At 47.0% G+C, this 26,926-nt stretch overlaps 1 protein-coding gene across 2 annotated transcripts in view; it reads left to right on the top strand.

The window, feature by feature from the left end:
* Window positions 1–464: 464 nt before the first annotated feature.
* Window positions 465–26,926, top strand: part of Prkcb (protein kinase C beta) — a 339,260-nt gene continuing 312,798 nt past the window's right edge. Inside the window, exons 1-2 of one of the 2 annotated variants that reach the window (XM_031388182.1) lie at window positions 465–886; window positions 1,874–1,905. In XM_031388182.1, the coding sequence (XP_031244042.1) occupies window positions 714–886; window positions 1,874–1,905 (205 nt within the window). In that variant the 5' untranslated portion in view covers window positions 465–713. The remainder of the gene's footprint in view (window positions 887–1,873; window positions 1,906–26,926) is intronic. The other variant, XM_031388181.1, reaches the window with a different exon arrangement.

Raw genomic sequence — 26,926 nt, forward strand, 5'->3', positions numbered from 1 at the left:
AGTGACAATGAAAGCCTATCCCATCCCTCCAGGAGACGCATGCAGAATGACCAATGGGATGATGGATGGAGGGTGCTGGGTACCAGTCTCTGCAGAGGCCAGGGTGAAATTGGCTGCGGTCCAGCCTGTTCAACCCTCATCACCTTGAGCCCCTCGGGCCCTTAGGCGTTTGGTCCTTGCTGGGGCACCCGAGGTGCTCATCTTAACGCACCCCAGGGCCTAGGACAGGGTGCCAGGGGCGCGGCTCAGATCTGTTCAGCGCAGTCTGCGGTCCTCGCGTCGCAGCGCTGCGGCTAAGAACACTTGGCTGGGAGGCCTGCGGGTTGCGGTGTACTTGTGTGTGTGTGTGTGTGTCTGTGTGTGTCTATGCTGGTGGGGCCGATATGTAAAGCAGCTGGCGGTTCTGGGCGGGGCCTGGGCTCCATGCAAATGAGGGAGGCGGGGTTACTCTGGGGCTCCGCCTCCCTCCCCCGCAGCTGGGGCCAGCGGTGCCTAGCACAGCTGGACCAGCGGCAGCAGCTGGGCGAGTGACAGCCCAGCTACGCGCGCGCGGCCGCCGCCAGAGCCGGCGTGAAGGGGCAGCGCGGCCCTGCGGTCCCCGGGCGGCAGCAGCGGCTGCCTAGTCCCGCGCCTCTCCGGGCTTGCAGCCCCGCGGTCCCGCCGCCCCGGGGCCGCCACCTCTCGGGGCTCCCCCCAGTCCCCGCGCGCGCAAGATGGCTGACCCGGCTGCGGGGCCGCCGCCGAGCGAGGGCGAGGAGAGCACCGTGCGCTTCGCCCGCAAAGGCGCCCTCCGGCAGAAGAACGTGCACGAGGTGAAGAACCACAAATTCACCGCCCGCTTCTTCAAGCAGCCCACCTTCTGCAGCCACTGCACCGACTTCATCTGGTGAGAGTGCGCCGCGCGGGCCACCTGCCTGGGGCCCCAGAGGACAGCGACACGCATGGGGACCCCTGTTGTTGCCCCCGGGGGGAGGAGCCGTGTGATCATCCCCATCCCGCTGGACCCTTCTGCTCTGCGCTCCCGGTTGGCCAATCCCGCAGGTGCTGGGTCCTCAGGTCCCAGACGGCTGGCCGCCAGGCGCCTCCTGCCCTCTTGCACTCTGTCGCCTGAGCGCCTAGGGACAGCGCTGCAGGCGCCTTTTTGACACCTGGCTCAGGGCGCAGTGTGGCTATCCCTCCTCGGCAGGGCAGCTCCGCGGGTGTCTTTCTCGCCTGGGGTTCCCGATCTTTCTGCCTTCTTCCGGGCTCGAGGCGGTCTCACCCTCACCCCTCCTTTCCGGGGGCAGCTCCCTGGGGTGTCCTCTACTTCCCCGGGGCGTGGAGCATCCTTTCCTTTGGGTCCCTAGAGCAGCGCCTTGGGTTATCTCTTACTTCGCCTCCAGAGTCCTGAGCCCCCCTTTCATTCCTCAGTCCTCACCCTCACGTCCCTGTAGGGCCCCTTTCTTCCCTCTACCCCTCGAGGCATGGGGCGACCTTTCCGTCCGCCCCCCTAGTCCCTCAGGAGACACCGCCGTGGAGGAGCCCCTCTCATCCTCCCTCTAGACAGGTCCTTTTCTCTTTCCTTGAGGGTACTCCCGGCATCTCCTTGGGCAGATATCCAGCCCGCCTTCCTCCCCCACCCGGACGGAAATGCACCCTCGCATCCTGCCACCTGGTGGTAGTGGTCTCCTCTGTACTGCAGGGGAGATGTGAGGTGGGGGTTACTGCCAAGCCCCTGTAGTGTACCTCCCAATCCCATCCAAGGTGGAACAGACACCTTGGAGACCGGGCTGTAGCTAGGTTGCCTCTGGGGTAGAGGGACAGTGGAAAAGGAGGGGGAAACTAGCTGGTAACTTGACCTCTCAGACTGATAATCCTCCTTGTGCTTTTGCAGGGGCTTCGGGAAGCAGGGATTCCAGTGTCAAGGTAGGCTCTGTGGCTCTGTGGATGCCGATGATGGGAAGAGAGAGTAAAACAGACTTCACAGACTGAGTTAGGCAGAGTGAAGTAATCCTGCCTGTCAGAGTGACCTCCCAGGCTAGGAATCCTTCACCACCAAAGGGTCCTTTTAAGGGGTGTGTGTTTGGGCCAATGATGCACCATCCAGGAAAGGCCCGTGGAGCTGGAAGGCCCTAAAAGTCAAAAAGTGCATCCATCCCGCTGCCATCTGAGCATTCTCCTGGGATCGCCAGCCCTGCTTAAGAAATGAAATGTCTTCAAGGACTCTTGTGTGTGGAGGGAATCTCTTCTTCCTAATTCCAGCCCTTTCCTGCCTCTTGCTCTCCCTTACCTACCAGTAGGGGTTCTGCCTCTTTCCCCTGCTTTGCAGAGGTCTCGGCAGGTGGCTGCCTCCTCTGCAGATGGCGCATCCCCCTAGAAAAGAAACTGTGGTTTCCCCTGGGCCTCCTCTCTCTTTGAAAGGGGTAGTTCCAGATGGGGTCCCTCTGGGATCCTGCCTGAGGCTGCCCTTTTTAACATCTGAGGAGGCACAAGAAGGACTCCAAGAGACTGCTTACCTGGGTTCTTGATTCTGGCTCGAGAGCCATGATTTCCAACAGGGGTGCCTCATCAAGTATCAGAGACTTGGTGGCCTCTCTTATCTCTAGGGTTTGTGCCTACAAGATGGACTGTGGACTGAGGAATGTAGCTCAGGAGAGTGCTGGCTTTGTGCCGGAGAGGCTCTGACACAAAATGGGAGGGGCAAGGTTAGGTTTTAAATTGAGTCTCTAAAGATGTGAGCTTGTTTAACCCTTAGAATGCCATAGTTTGTAAATCTCTCTCTGTCTCTCTCTCTCTCTCTGTCTCTCTCTCTCTCTCTCACTCTCTCTCTCTTTCTCTCTCTCTCACACACACACACAGAGCTTCAACTTGTTGAATACTGACTCTACTTTCATGCTGGAGCGATCATTTGGAACTGAGGGCATCTGTTTACCAGGGCATACATTTGAGGCTTTTTGCCTCTGTTCAACACTGGCCTTCTACTTCTGACCTCCTTAGCCTCTTGAATTTACTGGTTTGTTCCCCCTCCCCCTTAGGCCAGGTGTGGTTGGGTTTAGTCAGAAGAGGTTCTCTCTCTTCTCCTCAGAGCACCTCCTCCCCCTCCTACCTTTTCCTCCCTTTCCTATCTCCCCCTTCCCTGTTCTTTCTCACTTTGTGTCCAGACTGACCTTGACTTGATGTTCTTCTGTCTTCCTGTATTAGTCTCCCAGGTGTTGGGAATATAGGTATCCTCAGGGTTGAATTGGTGTCCTTCACCCTGTGAACTGGCCTCAGATCTGGAGAGGAAAGCAAATGGGTGTGGAATAGCCTGTGGTGAGACTCAGTGTCCATGGATAACTTTGCCTTTCACCATTACTCTGCATGAAAGTTAAAAAGACCCCAGCAACCACAGATGGCTTTGGGACGTGCAGAAAATGCTGTTCTCCAGTGCGTGTGCCTGGCTGCCTTAAGCTGAAGGCTTGTGCTGAGTTCTGGAGTGAGACAGGAAGTTTCCAGACTCCTCTGCTGAGATCTGGAGCCTCAGTTTTACCAGCACATGGATGGACTGCCAAGTCCCTGCTGGTGGCAACAAGTCAGGCCAGTGGCACAGTCTGGATGGTTTTCTAGAACTTGGTCTCACTCTCTCAAACACAACACTGATGGTGGCTTGGTGCTGGGTCTGTGGAATCTCTATGAGGTTGCCTTTCACCTGCATGAATTGGCTCAGCATTGGGACTGTGGAATCAATGAGGTAGGCTGCCTTTCACTTGCATGAATTGGTTTCTGTTTTTGTCTCTTGCTGAGGTCAGGGGTGATTTTTTAAACCCTGCTTCTGTGGCTCTCCTGTGCCACCTGCTCTGCTGTTATTGATGGCTGGGAAAGTCAGCTTTGGAATGTGCGGGGGATGGCACATATGGAGCAGGAGATCCTTTTATTCAAAGCCTAGGAATTTTTTTTTTTTTTTTTTTGGCACAATGAGAAACAAATCAGAGTGAAAGTTTTCAAGAAGTATGATCAACTTTAAGGATAAGACTTTTTCAGAAGCTGTCCAAGTGTTTGCCTCATGTGCTCTACTCCCAGAGTTCCAGGGAACAAAAGGAAGGGAGATAGGTATTTTAAAAATCATCTCTTTTCATTTTTCCATCCCTTAGCTCTCTGAGCATCTGGCCCTCTGTTACTGCCTTGATGGTCTACTCCACCTGACTTGGAGCGGGTAGGAGGAAGAGGGGGTGGGGCAGATTGATGGGCCCTGAACTGAGCTGCTTAGAATGGGACACAGCCTAGAAGGAGGGGAAGGAGTTTACCACTGGTACACAGTGTTGCTTGGGACTAATTCTGGAACCACAGACGAGCTCCTTTTATATGATTATTTTCAGTACCTGGTGCCTGATATCTTTCCTTAAAGTGAATTTACTTAAAATAGGACCAACATTATAATAGAAAACAGAGTTTATTCTTTTACCTAAGTCAACAGTTCAGAGGTCTGGTCCTTCAGTTTTCTATGCTGCTATCCCAGGGAGCAATAGTTACCTCACAGCTCAAGAAGATACTGGATTCTCCAGGCATCAAGTCTCCTTTTAGCTAGCTGCAACAGGAAAAGGAGGAAATAAGTCAAAAGACAGTTTCAGTGGTCCTTAGGGATGTTGCCTCAAGAGACTTTGCTATATACTCTGTATGTGTTGGCTAGAATAGAACCCAATGCCATGTCCACGTCTTGTTGCAAGTGACCCTGCAGGACAGTAGTGTTCAACTCAGGTAGCATATTCCCAGCCAACAACTGAGGGAGGGGTGTTTCCACCTCAAAGGTGGAGGAAGCAGAGATTGGCTAACCCCTCAGGAGGGTGTGGGAGGATCCCAAGACCAAGAAGCCCTTGCCACTGCTCCTATGCTCCAGTAGCTGTCATGGAAATAGGGGTGCAGGACAGAACATCAGGAACCACAGGGAAGTACAGATTTTTATAGACTTGGGAAGCTTTCTTAAGAATAGACTTCTTGCTTTTGTCCAGCTAAAGGACAAAACTCTAGGTTAACTGTCACTGACTTGCCTGCCTGTCTTTCTTTGATAATGCCTCTGCTGACAGAGGATCCCTTTTGTGAAATTGCACACAATTTTGGATTAGAAATGGGACCCGTTATACCACAGGACAGACCTTTCTCCAAGGCATTCTTTTAACAATCCTAGAACCTGCACGACCTGCATGCTGTGCTTAAATTGTAATCAACTCACTAATCACTGGGTGGAATTCAACTTTTATCCAAAGACCTTGCAGTTTGGCAGAGAGGGAACCATTTTTTTTTTTTTAAAAAAGAAGTCATTTCAGTAGAAATAGAAAAGCACTAAGATGTTCAGATCTAGATTTTTAAAGCCCATGGATGGAACCAGACAGAAGTGGACTCTGATCACTGATCTTCTATCTGCTCACTGTGTGACCTTGGAGAGTCCATCCTCACACTGTAACCTTGGTGTAAGAGGGCAGCAGTGTCTCCTTTATAGAGCTGTGGGGTGAAGTAAGAGGTAGCTAAGGAGAAATATCCACCGTGAGTAAACAACGCAAAGTAAGGCGATCATCGCTACTTGATTAGTGGTGGGAAAAATGTATCAAAACAGGGCAGAGCTGACTGGAACTTGTGAAATGACTGTGCCTGTTTCATGTGCTCAGATGGGTGTGTTTCTCTGAGACTTTGGGTAATATCAGCCAGGATATACTTCAGTATCTGGACCCAGAGCACATCGCTTCCCTCATGAGAAAGATCTGAACTTGCCTCGGACTCTCAAAAAGCCCTGTGCCACTGTTTTTCTGACTATAAAGATCTAGACTTAATGATTCTAACAAGGAAGCCCTTTTCCCTTCCCTGGGTGAATTCGAAAACATGTTTTTGCTTCTTGTTTGAATTATTTAAAAAAGAAAGAAAACAAACTTAAGTATTACATGCACCAACAGCTAAAGTCTTCCCTCAATAGATATGCTATAGAATACAAGCTTAATGTAGTTTATTGTTAACATATACAGATTAGAATATGCGATTAAAACAGCAATCAACAATTGTATGAATTGAGGCTAGAGGTGGCTCAGTGGAAGTATTGGGTTCCATCCCTCATCTTGAAAAACAAAAGGATATAAGAAAATATTAATTAAAAGATAATTTTATTTTGGCCATACCTTTCTTTGTATACTTATATTATTTCACTGAGTAGAATGGGTTGAACTGAGAATGAGCAAGGCACACCGCAAAGTGGTAAACATGGTCTGGGTGGCTCTTATCATACCCTCTGAAGCCTTATTACCGACCAGTGGAGCACCTTCCCAAGTAAATACTGAAAATATGACCTTTGGAAATATGGTTGGTGTGATATACAAGTTTAACACTAATACAAAAATATATTATCTCCAATACTAGTGACCATCCAGGATCAGATAAAGCATGTAGATAGTGCATCGGAGTCAGTGTGAAAAGCCATGAAAGGGTGACTGGTCAGAGATAGCTGAGCATTTGAAGTTAATTTATATAGGGCTGAAGAGGTGGCTTGGTGGCTCAGAGAGTGCACAGCTCCTGCAGAGGACCCAGACTCAGTTCCCATCACCCACAGCAGGTGACTTACCATGCACCTCCAAGGCTGCTTCCAGTCTCCGTAGGCACCTGCATTCACATGGATGTGCTCTGCCTCATACATGAAATTCAAGATAATAAAAAATACTCTTAAAAAACGATTTGCATCCATGTTGATATTGGAGTCTTTCCTTTCTCTGCTTCTCCCCGTTTTTCTGTCTCTGTTTCCTTCCCCACCCCACATGTGCACACACATATAAAAATAGATCCGTATGCCATAATTTTGAGATTATGCATGGTGCTCCTTTTCAGCCATAGAGAGTCAAATCATTGAGAGCCATTTCAAATTCATGTCTTGTCTTTGGATTCTTCAGACCAGTTTGTTCTTGGTAGGCAGCAGGGTCAGCTAGAAAGTTCAGTCTCCTGGGCTGATTCTTTTTCCAGATTTTTTTTTTTTTGTAATATGAAATTATTGACTTCATTCACCCCATCTCTCTAGTTGAAGTTGTGTGGTATTCCACAGATAGAATGTTAGGCCTCTTTTATGGAGACAACATCCCCAGTGTTTGCGTCTGACATTTGGAAGTGTGATGTCTGCTTGAAAGTCCTGTAGGAAATTCGTCTTTTAACTACACACACCCTTTTATCCACTTTCCCACATAATCCATTCATACGCGTGTACATGCATGCATCCATCTGTCCTTCTGCTCATTGATTCTTCTATCCATCCAAGCATCCTTTAAAAACATATCCAGTGATTAACTTCTATGTGTATGGAATGATTTCAGGTGACAGCGCCCAACAGTGAATGCTACTATGAAGATTCCTCTTGTGGTTGTGTAGGAAGGGGAGATACAACTTACCACAAATGATTTTTTTTAAAACGAAGATTTAATTTTACCTTGATGGAAATCTACCAGATGCTGCAAGAGTGTTTCCTGACACCCTAACCTATGTAATGTTTCCAGGTAGAGTTGGGGGGGTCTTTCCATCTAAGAATTAAGCAGCCCAAATTCTCATGCTCCATTCTGAGTTGTCAAGGATCCAGAGCTAACAACCTGCATTGTGATGTATGTAAAGATATGCAAGAGGCATTATCTCAGAGACATTCTTGGGGGAGCCCCCAGCTTTCTGTTTGTATGGTTAGTTATCAGGAGAGAGTCCTTGGACAAGGGACCTCAAGATGAAGTCTCAGTGTGACAGCCAGAGAGCTCCAGATCCTCATAGTAACTCAGATAATGAGCTGACTTCCTTTTTGTCTAGAGGTTACAGCTTGAGGTGGCTGTTCTAAAGCAGAGAAATCAGACAATTTCAGGGGTGGTAGATCAAGTTGAAGCTGGTAGATGAGAATGCAAATACAAAGAAAGAGTGTGCATCATAGGGATTTGTCAGCCGAAATCCAGTTTCAGGGACTTGAGGCTGCTTGCATTGCCCCAGATACTGTATGGTACCTGTCTCCCGCCTTACAGTTTCTTTCTCTTTTGGAAGTGATGTTTCTGAAGCAGTTTCACGGTTAACAGCATTGAAGCACACATAGAGAAAGATGCTATGTTGGCTCTCTTCTCATCTTTCTGATTTCATTTGGGAGAGTGTTTCACGTTGGTGCTAACATGCCTTTAACGACTACACAGACCTGTAACCCAGTAAATATCCACTGAGCGTTCTCACTGAGAGCGGGAGGGCATTTTCATTTGTTCCTGCAGAGCACCTTGGTTCTTTGATGATTCATTTGTTTTCCACAGTCACCCACCATTGAGTCACCCCTGTTCTACCCCTGCCTTTGGTTTAGTACTAGCTGCATCTCCTTGTGACCAGGCAAGGGGTGCATCAGTGATTTTCTTGGAAGTTCTCAGACATGCTGGAGGAAGCTCAGAGATCCAGTTGTCTCAGTCTTCTGCCTCCTGAGTGGTGAGATTACAGGCATGTGCCACTGATGATTCTGTCTTTCCATGACTGTTTCCTGGGGGCAGGTAAAACATAATTCTAAGAAGAAAATGCCCATCCAGCTGTCTGCCTAGTCCTGTCTCCATCCATCCCACTTATAAACTCATGCATTGGGTGCCTACCACTTATCAGGTGCTGTTCTAGGCACTGGAAGCAGAGTAAAGAACAGAGTACCTGCCTTCATGGAATTAGCATCAAAATATGAGGACAAGAATGTAGTGAGTGTAGAATGAGTGCATAGTACACAGCTACATTGCAGTAGGGACTTAAGAGAAAGAAGACACAGTTCTTGTGAAGGAAGTATATCACATGGCTGGTTAGCTCTTATATGTAATCGAAAGTGCTCTACAAAGGGTGTAAAAACACTTAGTGTGGCGTCGCTATTCCTTGGAGAGAGGTAGAGAGGATTACATAGATGAGGTGACATTTGAGAACAGTTTTGCCATAAGAGTAGGAGTTCCTAGAGTGACAAGGGGGTGGGGACAGAAGAGAGTACATGTGGAGAAATGGAAGAGAGAACAGAGTGCCTGCAGGGAACAGGAAGAAGGGTGTGTGAGGGAGGAGCTGGTGGGAGATGAAGGTCACAGAGTCATGCCTTAATGTTTGGATCTGATACAGGCAGCCTGGCCACTAGGAAGTGCTTGTTGGCATTGTCCTAAGGTGTGTGTGCATGTGTGGGAGGATCGTGAAGTGACCAAATGCTTTGGACCAGCGTGAGATGCCTTTTTAAACAATCAGCTGTGACTCAGATTCTGAAGTTCCAGGCTTTGGAGGTCAGCTGGGATGGAGGACACAGCTACTGGGGGGCGATAGGGGCACAGCAGCTGAGTGCACAGAGACCACTGCTATGTTTTGAATCCTACAGAGACATTTGGAATTTCATGTCCACCATATTGTTGACTGTTCTATTTTGAGGGGTGGTTACTAGGTTATTTTTGTGGTGCTAACAATAGGGATGCCTCTCTTCATTGCGTCCTTTGGCGCAGAGGACCATAGAAATGATTCTTCCTCTGAAAGGAATCCTCCCACTCCTCCTCTCTCTCTGTGCTGCTGCCAATCACCCTACAGCACATGCTGATGGAACACATATAGGGCAACAGTGACAGGTATGTGCTTGGGGGACAGAAAAGGTTTTGGTTGAGGGCTGGGGAACAGCGTAAGAGGGCTTGCTGTGCAGGCATGAGAGACTGAGTTTGAATGCTTGTAACCTTGGAGTTGCACAGGGTAGAGACAAGAGAATCTCTGTGGCTTGCTGACCACCAGCAGGCTGAACTTATAGCCCAGCTCCGGGTTCAGTGAGAGACTATCTCAAAGGAATAAGATGGAGAGTGATGGAACAGAACATTGGACATCCTTCTTTGCCTTCTACATACGTGTGGACATACACACCTGCATGTATGTATATGTGCATATACACATGCCCAAAGAGGTGGGGAGCTTTGGCTTAAATCTTGGTCTCTTATGATGGACCTTGACTTAGCCTCTTGGTGCTTCTCTTTCCTCATGGGTACAGGGAAGTGGGAACAGGATCAGGTTCTAGACTCTCATCAAGTGTTCCATGGGCATCTTGGTTGACACACAGAAGGACGTTCATGCATGGTGGGTGTTGCTGTTCTTGGGTGGGTCCTATCCTTTTCCTTTCTGGGTTATAGTCTTGTTGGGGCAGTGAGATAAATTCTCCCTGTCAGGAGGTGATTGGGGAGTGGATGTGGTGACTCTGTCCTGGTTGGCAGCTGACCATGGAGCTGAGAAAGCACAGCTCTGCAGGGACAAGAGAGGTGAGGTGAGAAGGGACGAGTGTCAGGTTGTCTCCGAAAGCCTTTCCTGCCTAGTGATGCGTTAATTAGTTGAGTGGAGACCCATGATTGCCCATCTGCCCACTTTTGAAAATGTATTGATTGCATTTCAATGTCAAAAAGATTTCTGATTCTTCACTTTTCCTTTCTCATTTTTCTTTTGGTGGATTGATCAGTTTCACATAGTCCAGACCAGCCTCCAGCTCTTTAAGTTGCCCAGGCTGTGTTTGAACTCCCAATCCTTCTGCTGTAAGACTCTGTCGAGCCTTAGCTTACCGGAGACCCCCTGAGTGAACCATGTGGAACCTGATAGATGCAAAAAGCAAGAGGGTTTTTATTGTTCCAATGCACTGGGGCCGTCCCAGACCCTAAGGAGAGGAAGCGACCCTGCACAGCTTGTTCAGTGAGCTTTTGTACAATTTTCAGGGCAGCTGCCATTAGACACAATGTGATTGGCAAAACAGTGTGACTTTTAAAACTAATTTCGGGGAATGAGGTAGCAAGGACTTCCCTTGTCTGAAGGTGGGCAAAGGTCCACTTTGCAAAATGTGTCCCCACCCGCAGGTTGGTTCTCACCTCGTGGTCTGAGGAATGTTAATTAGCCTTTCTGTTCCGGAGGGGTAAGAGTTCCACCACCTTCCCAAAGTTCCTGAGCTTATCTTATTAAGCTGGACAGAAATTCCTGGCCTCCCGGTGCTTTTCTGAGATGTCCCTGTTTACTTGGTTCTCACACTTCCTCCACCTCCTGAGAGCTGGGCTTTATCTCTCCTTTTCAGTGTGGGTTCTTTTACCATTTGAAGGCACTTTTTTAGTCTCTTAGGTGCTGAAGATATTGTAAAAAGCATGTAAGAGCTGGAAGTTGCAATCTGAAAGACTTTGGTTTATGATTCTTATGGCTAGTTCTTATGTTGGAAACCATCCTGTCCATTGTATTGACGGGAACCACTCGTTAGAATGCATATTCATACCACCTCTCTCCCTCTCTCCTCCCCTCTGTGTGTGTATATGTGTGTTTCAGACAAAGTCTCACTGAGTAGCCCAGGCTGGCACTGAACAGCCCAGACTATTCCTGAACTCTCCATCATCATGCTCTTAATTGCCCAACCTTCCTGAAGCCAGTCTGATTTTCTTCTCTCCAGGGTTATCTCCCCTGAGTGTCTCGCATTCTCATGCAGTGGCAGGATCCAATCCAGGATCTCTGCCTTGTGACTGTTCCTTGTTGTTGAGTTACCTCCCCTGCCTTCATAGCTCAATTTTAAGCAAGAGGATCCCTTTCAATATGACAATGGATGGCAGCCATTGAGGCACACACAAGGAATAGAAAACGTGTCTCCTCCCCACTGCTGACCTGCTACACCAGAGGGGTCATTGTCACATTGAGACTGCTAGTTTGGGTTTGAGGGTCATGACAACTGGGAGTTCATTCATGAGGAAGACTGTTGGCCTCTACTGACTAGGGCCACCTTACCTACCTTTCATACAAAGCCTTTGATCCTCCTTCTTCGGCTAGGGAGGGGCACCCAGGACCTTGTTTCTTAAGCCTTTGCATGGCTCAAGCTTTGCTTGTCTGTGCTCTCTAGGGTCTTCTCCTGTGTGATTGATTTCCAGTGCTCTCCTATCTTTCTCTCTTCAGGGTAGAGACTATACTTTGTGATCCTGATGCTGTTTATTCACCACACCACAGGAGGTAGATGCAAATTGGCCATTTTACCCAGGAAGTGCTTTTTTTTTACTTCTTGGAGACAGGATCTTGCTAGCCCAGTCTGGCCTCAGGCTTGCAATCCTCCAGCTTCAGGCACATACCAGTGACACTTGGCCAAAAGACCCAGGCTTCTAAGCTACTGAGGCTGGTCCTGAAAAATGGTAGCTGGGGCTTTTCAGCTTTGCATAGGAAAGTGACATCTTTCTGGGAGACAAGCACCTTCTGGCATCACCATTGAAGGATGGTGCTGTTTGTCTCCTTAGGGGTGACATCTGCTTCCTGTTTCAATGTTGCCTATCTGCTGCAAATGATAATAAAGAAGCCAGGGCATTCTGACAATTTTCCCACCTAATAATTTAGTTCTGTTAATGCTTGGAGAACTGGAGTTCACAAACTATATTTAGAACTTAAAAATGTAAAACTCTCTATTAGCCAAGGTATTAGTGGGAATCTCTTAAAGCTACTGTAATAGATAAGCCTCAGAGTCTCTGAGGTTTAACAGAACATTTGCATTTCATTTGCATCAGAGGCACCACACCCACCCTCCATGCCTGTGGATCCTGACCAAGCAGTCTTCCTGTGGGGCCCTAGAGTTCTCTCTCCTTGGATCAGTGATTGGGGAGAGAGCACAACCATTCTGGTCTGGAGGGGCACCTGTTACATCTGCTCACATATGTGCATCAGAACTCAGGCACAGGGCGACACTGGCTGCAGGTGGCGAGGGCAAGAAAAGGGTGGGTAGATCGGAGTGACCCGCTCTGCCTTTGCGAGTAAAGGGAAACAGGTTTTGGTGAACACAACCCTACCTCAGCCTCCAACATCGAGGTTTTCCTTCTTCCCTTTGGGACTTTGCATCCTGTGTTCTCTAGCACTTGACCAGCACTTGTGATGGGAACACTGTCCCTGTACCTTACCTGCTGCACTTTGTGGGGAAAGCAAGTTCTGTCTGCTCTTCCCTCCCCTAATTAATTTAGTTATTCACTTTATATCCTGATCAGTCTGTTTTTAAAAGTGAGGTAAGGCAGCATTCTTACTGTTTTTTAGGGGGGGGCAGTTAGAACAATCTGGTTCTTGTTAGAATTTCAGGATCTCTCAATAAACCCATTGTCAAAAATAAGATTTGTTTGTGCTTTAATTGTGTGGATATGTGTATGCGCATGTGAATGCAGGTGTCTGTGGAGGCCAGAAGAGGGCATCAAGTTACTTAAAGCTGGTGTTTAGAGGTGGTTATGAGCTACCGGATGTAGTGCTGGACCTTCCCTAAGAGTGTCTACTTGCTTGAAATGACTGAGCTGTCTTTCTAGTCCTTAAAGACTGGGATTTCTGCTTATGGGCATCCTGAACACTATGGCTGATTCAGGGCTAGGCAATGATACTTTCATTTATCATTCTTTGTATGTAAGTTTTCCTCCCAGCCCCCCAAACTAACGATTCATTATTGCATAACAAAGACTGGTAGAGTAAAATAAAATGATTTTTGCTGAGCGCTATTTCCTGGAGTCATTAAGTTGGGCTGGGCTCAACCTGGCAGTCTGTCTGTTCTTGGCTGGTCTTATCCACAGACTTGAGCCTCAGCTGGGATGTGTGGGATATGGGAGATTTTTCTTTATTATTTAGTGGGTCACTCCCACCTTGGGCACGAGGTAGTGGGTGCATTCCCCATACAAGAGTTGAGGGGACACTCAGAGGTAGTAGAGGGCCTTCTTCTCTTAGCAGAAGCAAAGTGTAAGGTCGCTCTCAAAATAAAGGAAAAAAAATAGAAGAGAGAATAGACTTCACTTTTGATGGGGGGAAGCTGTGAATAATTTGGGACGTCTTTGGAATCTAGCACACCAATTTTAATGTGTCTCTGAAACATGTTCCAGTTTAGTGCTGGTTTCCCAAAATGAACTTGAGCCTGCAGCAGGCCACAGTGTAAATGTTTACTGCTGATACCTGGTAACAATGGTCCTTACAGGGAATTGATGGAGCCAAGTTAGATGCTGTATGTTAAGAGTACAGCCAAGGCATAGGACATTGAACACTTCTACCGTTCTACTGGGTTCTATAATCAGTTACCCTCGGACACTTGGCACTGTATCTAGAATGTAAGAGTCACAGCAAGGAGCACAGGCCTCTGCTCCTGAGGAGACAGATTCAAGAAGGTGACAGACATGCAAGGGAGTTTGTGGGATACTCTCTGGCATGTGGGGCCAAAGAAGCACACAGGGATGCAGACATGGCTTTGTGCCACCCTGGTTAAGGGTGTGGGCTCAGACCTCTGCTTCTTCACTGATCATGCAGGGCCTTCCCTGGGTGTTTGACTTATTTGCAGATTTTCTTTTTTTGTCTCTGCAATGAAGATAATGCTATCGTCTGCCCTCCCCGGGTGCCATTGGATCAGATAAGATTGGGGCATACAGAGAGCATAGGACTGCTTGTTATATGTTAGTGCTGAGGAGACAGAGATGGTTTCCAACTGTCCCTGTGAAGACGTCCTAATGGGCACCAGTCTCAGCTCTCCTCCCACACCCCCTGGCTGAGATCATTGATGATGATTGCGTGAGGGTGGTTCACTGGACGAATAACTTGATGCCTGTAAGGCATTGAGGAAGTAGGAAAGGGAGGTGGTGCAGTCATAATAGGAGACAAAGCTGGTCCCATGGCTGTATTTTGTTAGAACTAAGAGTGTGTGTGTCCGGCAGGGATGACTGGGAAGGCAGTGAGTGGTAGATTATTTGCTTTGCTTAGAGTACACAAGATCCTGCATTTGATCTCCAGGAAAACAGCTCTCTATCTCTCTCTCTATCTCTCTCTCTTACACACACACACACACACACACACACACACACACAAACACACACATATGCGCTCACATACCCACATACTCATGCACACGCATGCACATGCACGCACACTCACACACTCACACATGCACACGTACACCCATGCGTGCACATAGCTCACACACATGTACACTCACATGCACACACACTCACATGCATGCACACATGCACACACACAGAGACATAGAGAGAGAGATTTACCGACTTTGGGGGCACATGTATATAACCTCAGACCTTGAGAAGGTGAATCCAAAGTTGGATGTCAGCTTTGGCTGTGTAGTGAGATTCTGCCTTAAAACTGAACAAAAGCAAATGGACGAACAAACATAGCCTCAAAGACTGTGGGCACGAGTGTATGTATGTATGTGGAAGACAAAGGCCAACCTCCTCAGGCATATTCAACTTTGGTTTCTTTTTTTGAGATAGGGTCTCTTTATCCCAGGACTCACTAATTAGGATGGGCTGCGTGGCCACTGAGCTTCGGGTCCTTCCCAGCCCCTCGGGGTCCTTCCCAGCCCCTCGGGGTCCTTCCCAGCCCCTCAGGGTCCTTCCCAGCCCCTCGGGTCCTTCCCAGTCCCTCGGGTCCTTCCTTGTGCCTCTGTTTTCCTAGTAGTGGGATTACAAGAACTCACCACCACCCAGCTTTTCTTACATGGGCTTGGAGGCTTGAACTCAGGACCCCCGCACTTGCATAATAAGCATTTTACCAACCATACCATCTCCCCAGCTCCTCTTCTACATGTGTTTTTCACTGCCATGGATTAATATTCACTGGAGGGCCACAGAATCAATTTAGTAAGTCGGGTATACTATGAAAAATCAAAATAGAAGAAAATATCAGAATGCATCAGCCTTGGGAAGGGTAAGTATGGCTTCATGAATCTTTTATTTCATGTGTTCCTATGTAGGCTTGGGTGAACTAGGTCAGACATAAATGGTGTTTCTACCGTGGGTAGACAGCATGGTTTGAAAGTCACTCTAAAGAGCTTCAAGAAGAAGCCTCGGATGCTCATGATGTTGATTGGTGGACTGTGGAGGCTTAATTTATTTTTAGGGATACAAACACTTTGTTTTGAATTCTTCATATTTAAAATTTCCCTCTCACTCTAACACACTACCCCAAGATTATTTTGGTTGCCTTCCTTGAGCATTAGCATATCGCAGACAAAGTTTTTTTTTTTTTTTTTCTCAAAGTGAATGTTAAGTATAGTGTATCACATCTTTATAAATGGAATGAGTGGTTTGGTAGAACTGCCTGGCCTGACCCGCTGCTGGGGTTAAGTGTCAGATTGCTGTGACAAGCGGTGTCCAGAGACTGTGAAGAGAAGAAACTGCTTATGGGGGTGAGTAATGTGGGCTGGGAAAGAAGTGGTTTATAAGCAGAACCTTCCCGGAGGGAGGGGAAGTGTGTAGGGTGCACAGAGCAGTGGGGAGGGGTGGTGCACACAGTGTGCCAGCATCAAGGTGGGTCAGATCCCTGTGGTGGGACTCTGCAGAGGATTGCCTCCAGCTGGAACTTGAATTCACTGTGTTTATATTCTCTGCTGTCCCTGGGTAGGTGGCAGCCCAAATGACAGCTGGCCTCATTCTCTTTCCCTTCTGGCTTTCTTTGATTTGGGGCCCAAGGGCCATAGGGGGCCAGCATGCTGCAGATGGGACAAAAAGTCAAGTCCAAGAAAAAAAATTAAATCAGGGTTACGGAGGGGGTGATGAAAGAGAGTGAGGGAGGGAGAGAGCAGAAAGAGAGAATGGAGGGGGGCGAGAGGAGAGGAGGAGGGAGAGACAGAGGGAGGAATAGAGAGAGGAAGAGAGAAAGAGAGAGAGATTGATTCTGCAGTCCCTAGAAGGGCCTAATTTGTTGGACAGATGAGTCAAGGGAATTTTCCATTTCCTGGACATCTTCAAGTAAGATTCCTACTGCCGCTGACTCAAGCTGACATTTACAGAGTGCTCACTATGTGCCTGGCACTGTTCTACGTACTTTACATATATTAACTTATTTAATCAGTACATCAGCCCCGTGCAGCAGTCTCTGCTACTGTTCTTGGATCATGCTGAGAAAAATGGAAACACAAAGACTTGAGAGATTTTCCAAGCTTATACACAGTTATAATCCAAATACAGACAGAGTTTCAGGATTGTTTAAAAAGAAAGGTAGTGTTCTGGAACTGAAGAGGCAACAATGATGGTAATAGTAACTATGGTGATGATGCTGATGATGGTCTTGATGATGATGAAGGTGTTGTTGATGGCTGTTGATGGCGATGGTGGTGGTGGTGGTGATGATGGTGATGGTGGTGGTGTTGATGGGTGTTGATGGTGATGATGGCTGTTAATGGTGATGGTGGTGTTGATGGCTGTTGATGGTGATGGTGGTGTTGATGGCTGTTGATGGTGATGGTGGTGTTGATGGCTGTTGATGGTGATGGTGATGTTGATGGTGATGGTGGTGGTGATGACGATGATGACAATGATGGTGAAGCTCCTAATGTTTGAATCCTTTCAATGAGCTGATCATTTCATAAATTTTATCCCTTTGAGTGTTCACTTTCCACTAAGATCTATCAGCAATATTATCCTCATTTACACGTGAGAGGACTGGCTCAGAGAAGAGAAGCATTTCTTACAGAACTGCAGAGCCCAGACTGAATTCAAGGCTCCTTGAATTAGAGTCTTAGTTGCCAGCCACTAAAGTGAAGGGCACAGGACAGCCCTGGAAGGACGAGAAAGGACTGTCTAGGCAGATTGCAGCAGCCATTGTGAGGGAAACAGGTAACACTGGAGAGGAAGTGGAAGGTGTCTGGTGGGGATTTTGGTTTCCCCCTGCTGAGGCAGCTTGAACCTCAGTAGATTTTAGTCTTAGTATATGTAAGGAGTTTAGAAAGCTGTTTTCAAGTTTCTCAATATTCTATGACTACAGTCAGCTGAGTTCTTCAGACCTAAGTTTTCTGCTAGGAGGGTATCTTGAGTGCTATGCAAGTTCCTGAGTCCTTTGGAAGGAAAGGGGTTGCACACAGTAGGTGTTTTAGTGGGACCTAATACTTCCCTGCAGAGCTGAGCTGAACTGGATGCTTCACACATCTTGTTGGAGGCTCACAGCATTGTAGGAGGCAAATCCATTAGTAATTTTGCAAGGCAGCCGGGGTCGAGAGGTGTTCAGTGGCCTGCCCAAGATCTCAAAGCTAGGAAGGACAGATGTTTATTTGGCTTATGAACAGGTTACATCTCATCAACCCCACTGTGAATTGTAAATACTTTGAAGTTGAAAGTCAAGGCCATTAACCTATGGAACACACAATTTAACAATCAGCACACTGCCTTGAGTATTACCTCCGCATCGTATGAACCTACATGTTCTGGCCAAAGATCCCAGTTCAAAATTCAAACTGTGGTTTTAGTGAATACTCTTTTGCTTTTGTACCAACATAAAGTAGAGTAATGCCTTCCATAAATTGAGCCACCATATATCGGGGCTGTCTCTATATATGAACAGAGTGACCAACCAAGGCAGCCAGATTTCCTAGACACACAGATTCGCTAGTAGCAGTCTTTGGCCAGGGTGTGGGAGGAAGCATAGCAGGATGTGGGATCAGATGTGGGAAGTCCGAGATCTTTCCCCAGTCCCACTCATAATAACAGGGACTGGTGGCACAGCATGGTCTCTCTGGCATGTTCACCCACTCAGTGTAGTATAGGGGAGCAAGAGACAGTACAGACCTCTGCCCTCAAGCAGGATGGTGGACAGACGCATAAACCAGGGTCTACGGCACACTCACAATAGCTAGGAGGGCAGGGGCAGAGGAGAGGGCACAGCTCATTTCTTGACATTTCAGGGAGGCTAATACAGAGTCCAAGTTGGCGTCTGAGGTTTGAGGAAGAGGAGGCAGAGAGAGAGAGAGAGGGAGGGGGAAAGGAAGGGGGAGGGAGGAAGAAGAAGAAGGAGGAGGAGGAGAAGAAGAAGAAGAGGGAGAAGAAGGAGGAGGAGGAGGAGAAGGAGAAGAAGAAGAAGAAGAGGGAGAAGAAGGAGGAGGAAGAGGAGGAGGAGGAAGAGGAAGAGGAGGAAGAGGAAAGGGAGGTGAAATGTGGGCAAGGTGGGAGGAGGAGCAATGGGGACGAGGCTCTGGTGGAAAGAAGGTGGTGAGGATCCTGGGGAAGGCTGACTTGGAGAGGAGATTTTGAAGGGTAGGGAGAAAGCAAGGAGCTCTGACAAAGATGAGCTCAGCTTTTCCCAAGGTTAGAGACTGGCATCTTTTTTATTAATACTCATATTTGTATTATTCTTATTACTACTACTATTGGGGTGTGTGTGCACATGCACGCGTGTGCCATGTCAGGCATGTGGAGGTCAGAAGAGAACTTTGTGAGGGTTGTTCTCTCCTTCTACCATGTGGGACTCAAGGATCTAACTCAGGACATCAGGCTTGGCAGCAAGCACCTTTACCCACTGAGCCATCTTGCTGGCCCAGACTGAGTTTTAAGTCAAGTGAGAGGTGAAAACTAGAGAAACTGGGCTTGAGGATGGGCTTGAGGGAGGCAAAGGAGAAAGCGCAGGTAGAAATGTGTCTGCAGAGAGAGAGGGGTAGAGCTCAGGTGATGGCGCTTGCCTGATGAGCCCCTGCTTCCCTGAAGTAGGATTGAATAGAAAATGAATGTGAATTCAAGTCTGTGGCCTTCTGCAGACATTCTGCCCTCAGCTTCTGTCTTCTTCTGTTCGAATGACCAGGATAGGATGGACTGTGCAGAGTGGTTGCAACCAAATTCTAAGGCAGCCACCCTGAGGTAGGGTGTCCTGGAGAGGAGGATTCCCTCCGCCTCAGGGCTGAGCTGGAGGAGGACACTTCTTTCTATACTGACTATGTTAAGTTTGAGACATCCATGGTATACCTGGGTCGTATGTATCCAGAGGTGACTGGGAATACAGACAAGTCAGGAAGCCACAATCCAGGAGTTAAAATACAAGTTACGGTTTCCTGTGTTAGCAATGATGAACTGAAGTGCTCGGAAATGGTGAGCGCAAATAACTTTGTTCTCTTGTGCTGTTTCTGTATGTGACAGTGGAGATGCAGGTGGGGAAGCAACTAATACACCAAAAAGTATTTAGAAGTATCTAAGTCATATTCCTGGGGGTACCCGAGGGTTCTAATGAAATATGACATTAAACGACATGAGATTACAGAGTATTTAATTAAAAACTATTCTTCTAGTTAGTAAGGGGACTATCGGAATTTGGAGTTAGTATATTTTTAAACTCCCTCCTGCTTCTCTTCTTCTCCCTCTCCCTCTCTTATTCTCCTCCCCCCCCCATTTGTCTTTTTGAGACAAGGACTCACTATGAACAGCTTAGAGTAGCTTGGAATTCACAACCCTCCTGTCCTTGAGTGTCCAGAGTCAGAGGCCACCACACTCCTGGTGGAAACTTTAATTACCACTTTCATTATATTTTTTCATGCTTATGTTCTATTTATATGAAATGTTACTAGTTCTCCAATTTTAGTGTTTTTAAAAAAATTTATTTATGGGGCTGGAGAGATGGCTCAGCAGTTAAGAGTATTGACTGCTGTTCCAAAGGTCTCGAGTTCAATTCCCAGCAACTACATGATGGTTCACAACCATTTATAATGGGATCTGATGCCCTCTTCTGTCATGTGGGCATACATGCAAATACAGCACTCATATAAATAAATGCTTTAAACATTTTTCATTTATTTAAGGATTCTTTGGCTGTTAATAATGAACATTTTAATAAGCGTTAGGAGCTAAGTTGTTCCTTCCAGAGTGGAGGTAATCAGGTACTTAACGGGTTCATCAAAGACTCAGGATCTTCCCAAAGTTTTTCTTCTTCACTGGTGTCTCCTTTCTTGGGCCTTCAAAAGCTCATGCTCACGTACACACACACACACACACACACACACACACACACACACACACGAACCATATTGTTAGAGGATGATGTACAAAGGAGAAAAAGAGGAGAACATGGGCTCAAGGATTTGCTTTAAGAACTTCGTGTGGTACCTACATTATGCATAGAGCTGTGGCAAGTGTCTGTTGTCAGAGGGACAGGGTTGGTGTGCTGAGCAGAAGTGAGAAAAGGTGGAGAGAAATTCTCAAGTTTTGTTTGTTAGAGAATTACTTTTCTTACTGCTTGAGTCATTTCAAGATAAGTCATTTCTGTTACTTGCAGCTGAATGCAATACCTCTCCTGAAATTTCAGGTGGCTGCCACAATATAATAGGAGTGGTTTCTCCTCTCCCCATGCATCGCTTGAGTAATTGTCCCTTGGAGTTGAGTTATCTCTCCGTAGATATTTTTACATGTCAATGGACATTGTGAGTATTATGCTGTGGGAACTCTGGATTTTGTTGTGTTTCAGTGAAGAGGATTTTGTTTGTTTGTTTGTTGTTCTTTTTAAATAAGTCACATTATTGGCTTGGCTAGTTTGTCATCTGTGGAGCATCAGCTCAGATGCCAGCTCTGTTCTGGGTTTCATCCTTGTCTTCTTCTAGGCTGCCTTAGTGCACGAACAGTTCTTGAGTTCATTGGACTCTTGGGTAGGATTGCACACAGACTGTGATTGTAACCCTGTTCTCTTGGTGTCACTTTTGAAGTAGTTATTAGTTATCTCTTAGTTATCTACTAGTTATTTATTAGCTCTCTAGTAACCATCTAGCAGCTATTGGTGACCTAGAATCTGTCTTTTTGATATGCACTCCATAACTAAAAAAAAAAATGTGTGTTTGTGCAGTGTGTGCATGTGTGTGTATTATGTACGTATGTATGTATGTATGTATGTATGTATGTATGTATGTATGTATGTATGTCTGTGCATGTGTATGTGTGTGTGCACATGTGTGGATGCCAGAGGATAACATCAGGTTTCATTTCTCAGGTGATGTAGACTTTGTTTTTAGAGACAGAGTCTTTCACTGGCTTGGAACTTTCCAAGTAGTCTAAGTTGGCTGGCCGGTGAGCCCAGGACCTGCCTCCTCCGGGCTGAGCTAACAAGTAAACACCATCAAGCCTGGCTTTTACGTGAGTGTGGAGATCAAGCTCCTCCGTCCTCACGCCTGTGTGCTACACACAGTGAACCGTCTCCTCTGCCTAGTTTTTTTTGTTGTTGTTGTTTTATTTTTATCTTTTAAATTTGGAGCTTTAGCTGCTGACTGCAGTCTGTTTTCAGGGTAAAAACTGTAAAACTGTCACTCCTTCCTTTCAAGTTTCTGGGTCTCCACCAGAATCTGCTTTCTTTTGCTTTCACTTAAAAAAAAATGCCCACAGTTTATGTTTGTTCTTCACAGAGAGACTGGATCTGGTGGGATCTTGACTGTACAAGAAATAAGCTCTTTCTTGGGGAAATTGATGCCCAGGTGGTTATGTTGTTCCCCACACCACGAAGCTAGTAAATGGAGCCTTTGCTCAGGCTCTCTTGACAGCAGACGCATGCTTGAGAATTGAGGGTTGGTTGGGCTCAGTCTCATTTGGGAAATGCCACTTTAGTGAATAGTAGCCGCCCAAGGCCCAGCTGGGTGGCTTCTCGGTGGACCTGAGCCAAGTTTGACTTCTTTCCAGTGAGAACTGCTGGTCAGGTTCCTTTACTGAATAAAAGTTGCATTCAGTAAGCAATATTCCAGAAAGAAATTGGATATAGAAACCTGCTGTCAGCACCAATCAGGAGACTGGTTATTATTATCTGATAGCGTTTTTACCAAAAGTAAAAGTCAGTAGTAAGCTGTGGTTATTAGCAGGAGGAAGTGCAGAGTTCACCCCCCCCCAGCTTTTTTAAAATAAAAGAGGAAGTTACAGGACTTAATTTTTGTCTCAGACAGTTACTAATAGAGAGTATTGCCACAGCTAAGGTCAAGTGCAGGGTAAAAGTGTCCTTTCCCACTGAAGGACCACAGTCATGGGAATTATAACTTGTAAGGAACCCAACAAAGTCACAGCAAAGAATCCTGGTAAAATCTTAAGCTTGTATGCCCACTGGGAACAGGAGTGGCTGCTCTAAGATGGCCATTTCTCGTCCCCTCTCCTCATCACCATCTCTGTCACTAAGCTGCGCCTCCTGCCAGGTGCTCTGTCAGGCTTCTTGTGCTATTTTGGGAGGTGTTCTCATTTTCCAGGTTATAAAATACTCATGGAGCCTCACTAGAAAAGCACCTACTGTGTGCCAGATCCCAGAGCCACTTCAGTGAGTAAATGATGTAAAAGTCCAGGTCTCTCAGGGAACTTACATTCTAATTGAGATGAGACAGCGAATGTACAAGCAACCACCAATGAAACTCACAAAACCATCACTGTAGATCGTGAGAAGTTCAGGGGAAGAAAAGGCCTTTTAAGCAGACCTTGTATTTCTGGAGACAATGAGAAAACAGGAAACACTAAGGCAGAGTTCTCTCTAGTCCTCCATCTCTAAGTGGGGAGTGGGGCATGTCTTATGACTTGTGTCTCTGAGATTCCTTCGTGTAAGAAACAGCGTATGGCTTAGAATAGCCTTTGGGGTAGGGGTGGCATTTTGCTATATAGCTCACCTGGTTTTGAACCTCCCTTTCTCCTCCCCCCATCCCTCTCTCCTACCTCCTGGAGGTGTGCTGCACTACACTCAGCCCAGCTCAGAATGGGGTCTTGGTGGCATGCTTATTTTTTCATCTGGTGCTTGTCAGTGGTCAGTTGCTCCCCTCTATGGACATAAGTAGGTCTGATTCTACCCACGTGGACACAGAGTCTAGAAGGAGCTGAGTGAAGGTCCTGGAAGGGCAGTTTAAGCTTTGAGTGAAGAAGAAACTGACTTGTCACACTGGCATCTGTTCTAAACATTGTGTCAGCCTCCCCCTCCCATTCTTTCTGAGTTCCTTGTGTTTGTGTTAGAGCCTGGAGCTCCCTCTTCCTCCATCCCTAAGGCCTTTGCCTCTGTTCATCCCCCATTGAAAGTGGGTAAGAACAGCAGTTAATGTCGGTGACTGTAAATCACCTACATTAAAAATGTTAATAATCACCTCGGGGGGGAAAGGGCTTAACCTCTCTAGGCCATTAGAACAGCCTCAAGCCAGATGTGGTACACAGTTTTCTTGGAGGAGAGAGAAATCACCTAGGGGTTCATGGGGTCTGTAGGGAGTGGGACCTGTCTCAGGCCTGTGTCTGTAATCATGGCCACATTCATTCCTGATACTAGAGTTAGCTGGGCTTTGTGACCAACCATGAGTGAACTGTCTTGCTGTAGTTTGTGAAAGATGCAAAAGTGTAAGCTAATTAAAATAAATTTCACACCATGGCTAAGAAGAAAGACCTTTTTACTGGCTCTTCTGATGCCCCCTCTACTGCCAGAAGCCATATGTGGGTAAACCATCTCTGTGGAGTTCTGCAGAGTGGCTCTCTCCAGCATACGGCCCCTCTTGGTGCAGGCACATTTATGGTCCTTTCTGGAATTACACATATGTCTCACACATATGTAAGTGTTTTTCTAGTTCCTGAAAATGATTTGGCCATGGGCTATCGTGATTCAGCTTTTAATAGATTTTTGCCAAATGTTCTTCATAGTGGTTGGGCCGCTGTCCCCTCACACCAGCAGCACGTGCACGCTCCTGTGTCACTGTGCCTTTCCAAGATTCTGACATTATCAGACTTTCATAGTTCTGCCAATATAAAGGAAAAGGGTGGTGGGGGGGGGGCATGGCATTTAATGTTAGAGAGCAGTTGCCTTGACTGGCAATGAGCTTGAGCCTCCGCCTCTCCCTGCAGTTTCTTCTTGTTCTCCCAGCAGGTTTTGATATCTGAGAGGCAAGGACTCTGCTGCTGGGCTACACCCCAGTCCTCCCTGTAGCTTATTTGTGTTTGTCCTGGTTGATTTTCACCAGCTCCAGTGTTTGGGGTGACAGAGTCCCTTCCTGTTGGCTTAGCTTTGGAAGGTTCCCAAAGTGTCGGTCCCACTTTCAAGGTGAGAAAATGGAGGCTCAGCAGGATTACACATTCCACCTTGTGCTGTCAAGGGTTGACTCTGAAAGCCTGAGGAGACATAGCCACATAGCAGACTGCTCCAAAACACAGAGTGACTGCCACTGTTAGCCTTTCACTGGGAGCCAGACACTCAGCTCTCTAGAGAGCAGTCTGTTTAATTATTCATCCCATTTCCAAGTAATTGATGAATCGCCCTCCAGCAGGACGGTGGACTGAACTTGATTGCTAAAAACACGCTCCACATGTAAAATGGGGATGCATCTTGAAAAGGGTCCCTCCCCTCTGGACTTGCCTTCTGAGGGTCTCCTTGTACGTGGACAGAGACTTTTGCTGGAATATCCTGTGGTCCAAGAGTCAGGGAAGCCAACATCTCTGTGATCCACACACATTTATCATTTTTAGAAATTGCTATGTAGCTACACGTCCTTGGGCTTCCAGAGTCACCCTCTGACTGCACAAGGTGGAATGCTTAATCCCACTGAGCTTCTGTTTTCTCACCTTGAAAGTGGGGCTGATAGACCAACACTCTGTGAACCTTCCAAAGCTAGACCAACAGGAAGGGACTGTCACTCCAGGCACTGGAACAGCACAAGACTGATGAAAACAAACCAGGACAAACACGAATACTCAACAGGGAGGGCTGGCGGTGTATGTAGCTCAATGGTACACTGCTTGCCTCTTCACCCTGTATTTCTATGGGTCCTTAGAAGAGAATTGCAAATTCTTCACAGACAGAGCTAGGAGAGATGAACTCTACAGCTTCCCCAGAGTAAAACACTAACCCATATCCCCACATGGAGACCAAAAATGAAATGCAAGACTTCCACAGGAGGCATGAGTTATATAGCCTCTGGCATTGGGGCAAGTGTTGCTTTGAAACACATGATCTTCTGTTCTCTGGAGCCTGTTCTGGCATTAGTAAGAGTTTCTAATTACTGAGCACTTATTTGGGCCCAGGGTTAGACTGAGCAAGTGCATTTCTCCACTTAGTTACATAGTCTATTGCCTCTGCTTGGTAGATAGATAATGCCAGGATCAGAAATTTAACTCGCTTACCTGTGGTGGAGCCGTGACTTAAACTCAAGGGTGTGTGTCCTCAGTGGCTGTGTTACTGTTGTTTGACTCACAGGACCTTCCTCCAGGCTTCTCCCTTTGGTGCCAGAACTGAGAAGCCCCTGTGCAGTACCATTTCCTTAAGTGGTGACAGGTGGCCAGGTCCTGAGGATGCTCACCTTATGTCCACCTGGGTTTGCTTTGGGGATGGGAGACCATCTTCATAACCCAGGGTAAGTGGCAGGAAGGTAGGATAAGGCTAATGCAGTTGTGGCTAATGTAAGGCAGCGTGCACTGCTCAAACAGGGAGAACGAAACTTGGCCACAGTGGTCAAGGGCCAGCACAGCCGACAGAGTGGGCTATGACTGTCCTTTGCTTCAGTCTAATAGCACCTCTGTATTAGCCCTGTAGAATTGACTGTCCCCATCATGTATCTGGCACTATAGCAGCCCGAATTCTCATGGAAGGACTAAGAGGGGAGTAAACTTTTTCCCATAACCTCCCACCCCAACTCATTTGGAAATTCCCCTACTTTTCCCCTGCCTGGGTTTTGAATGATCCTCCCCTTCATTAAGCTTGGCCACGAGATGCTGCGTGAATCTGGAAGATGCAAGTCATTCTGAAAACACCTGTTTTCAGCCAGCGTCTCTCCTTAGGCCTTATTCTCCCATCTCTGAATTCTTTCTCTGGTGCTTATGACCCGGGAACACTGTGTAGGATGCCATCTCTCACCAAGTCTCCTCTCTGTAGCTCTCACCCCCGAACTTCTGAGCACTGTTGATCTCCTGAGGTCTTAGTTTTAAGTTTGTTTTTAGATAACAGTGGATCTCAATGGGTGAGATAGGACAGAGAACTAGTTATTGAACTTGACTCTGAAGTAGTATGCCCATTTCCTAGATGGAAAAACAAAGGTGAACTGGTTTGTCCAATGTCAGTGGCGTGAATTGTCTATTGTTACAGTTACTTGCTTAATCTCATACCCATTACTCTGTGACTTATAGTGTCCTCTTGCAAGAGGGATGTGGTTTCTTGTTATACTGATGTGGAGCTTGGCCACAGGGCATGCCTTAGACAGTGGTCTAATGGGGCATACTCTATATTGACTTGGAAGCTTTAAGAGCCATTGGTTGGTATGGGTATTGTTCTT

This window comes from Mastomys coucha, unplaced genomic scaffold, assembly GCF_008632895.1.
Source record: "Mastomys coucha isolate ucsf_1 unplaced genomic scaffold, UCSF_Mcou_1 pScaffold21, whole genome shotgun sequence".
Lineage (NCBI taxonomy): Eukaryota > Metazoa > Chordata > Mammalia > Rodentia > Muridae > Mastomys > Mastomys coucha.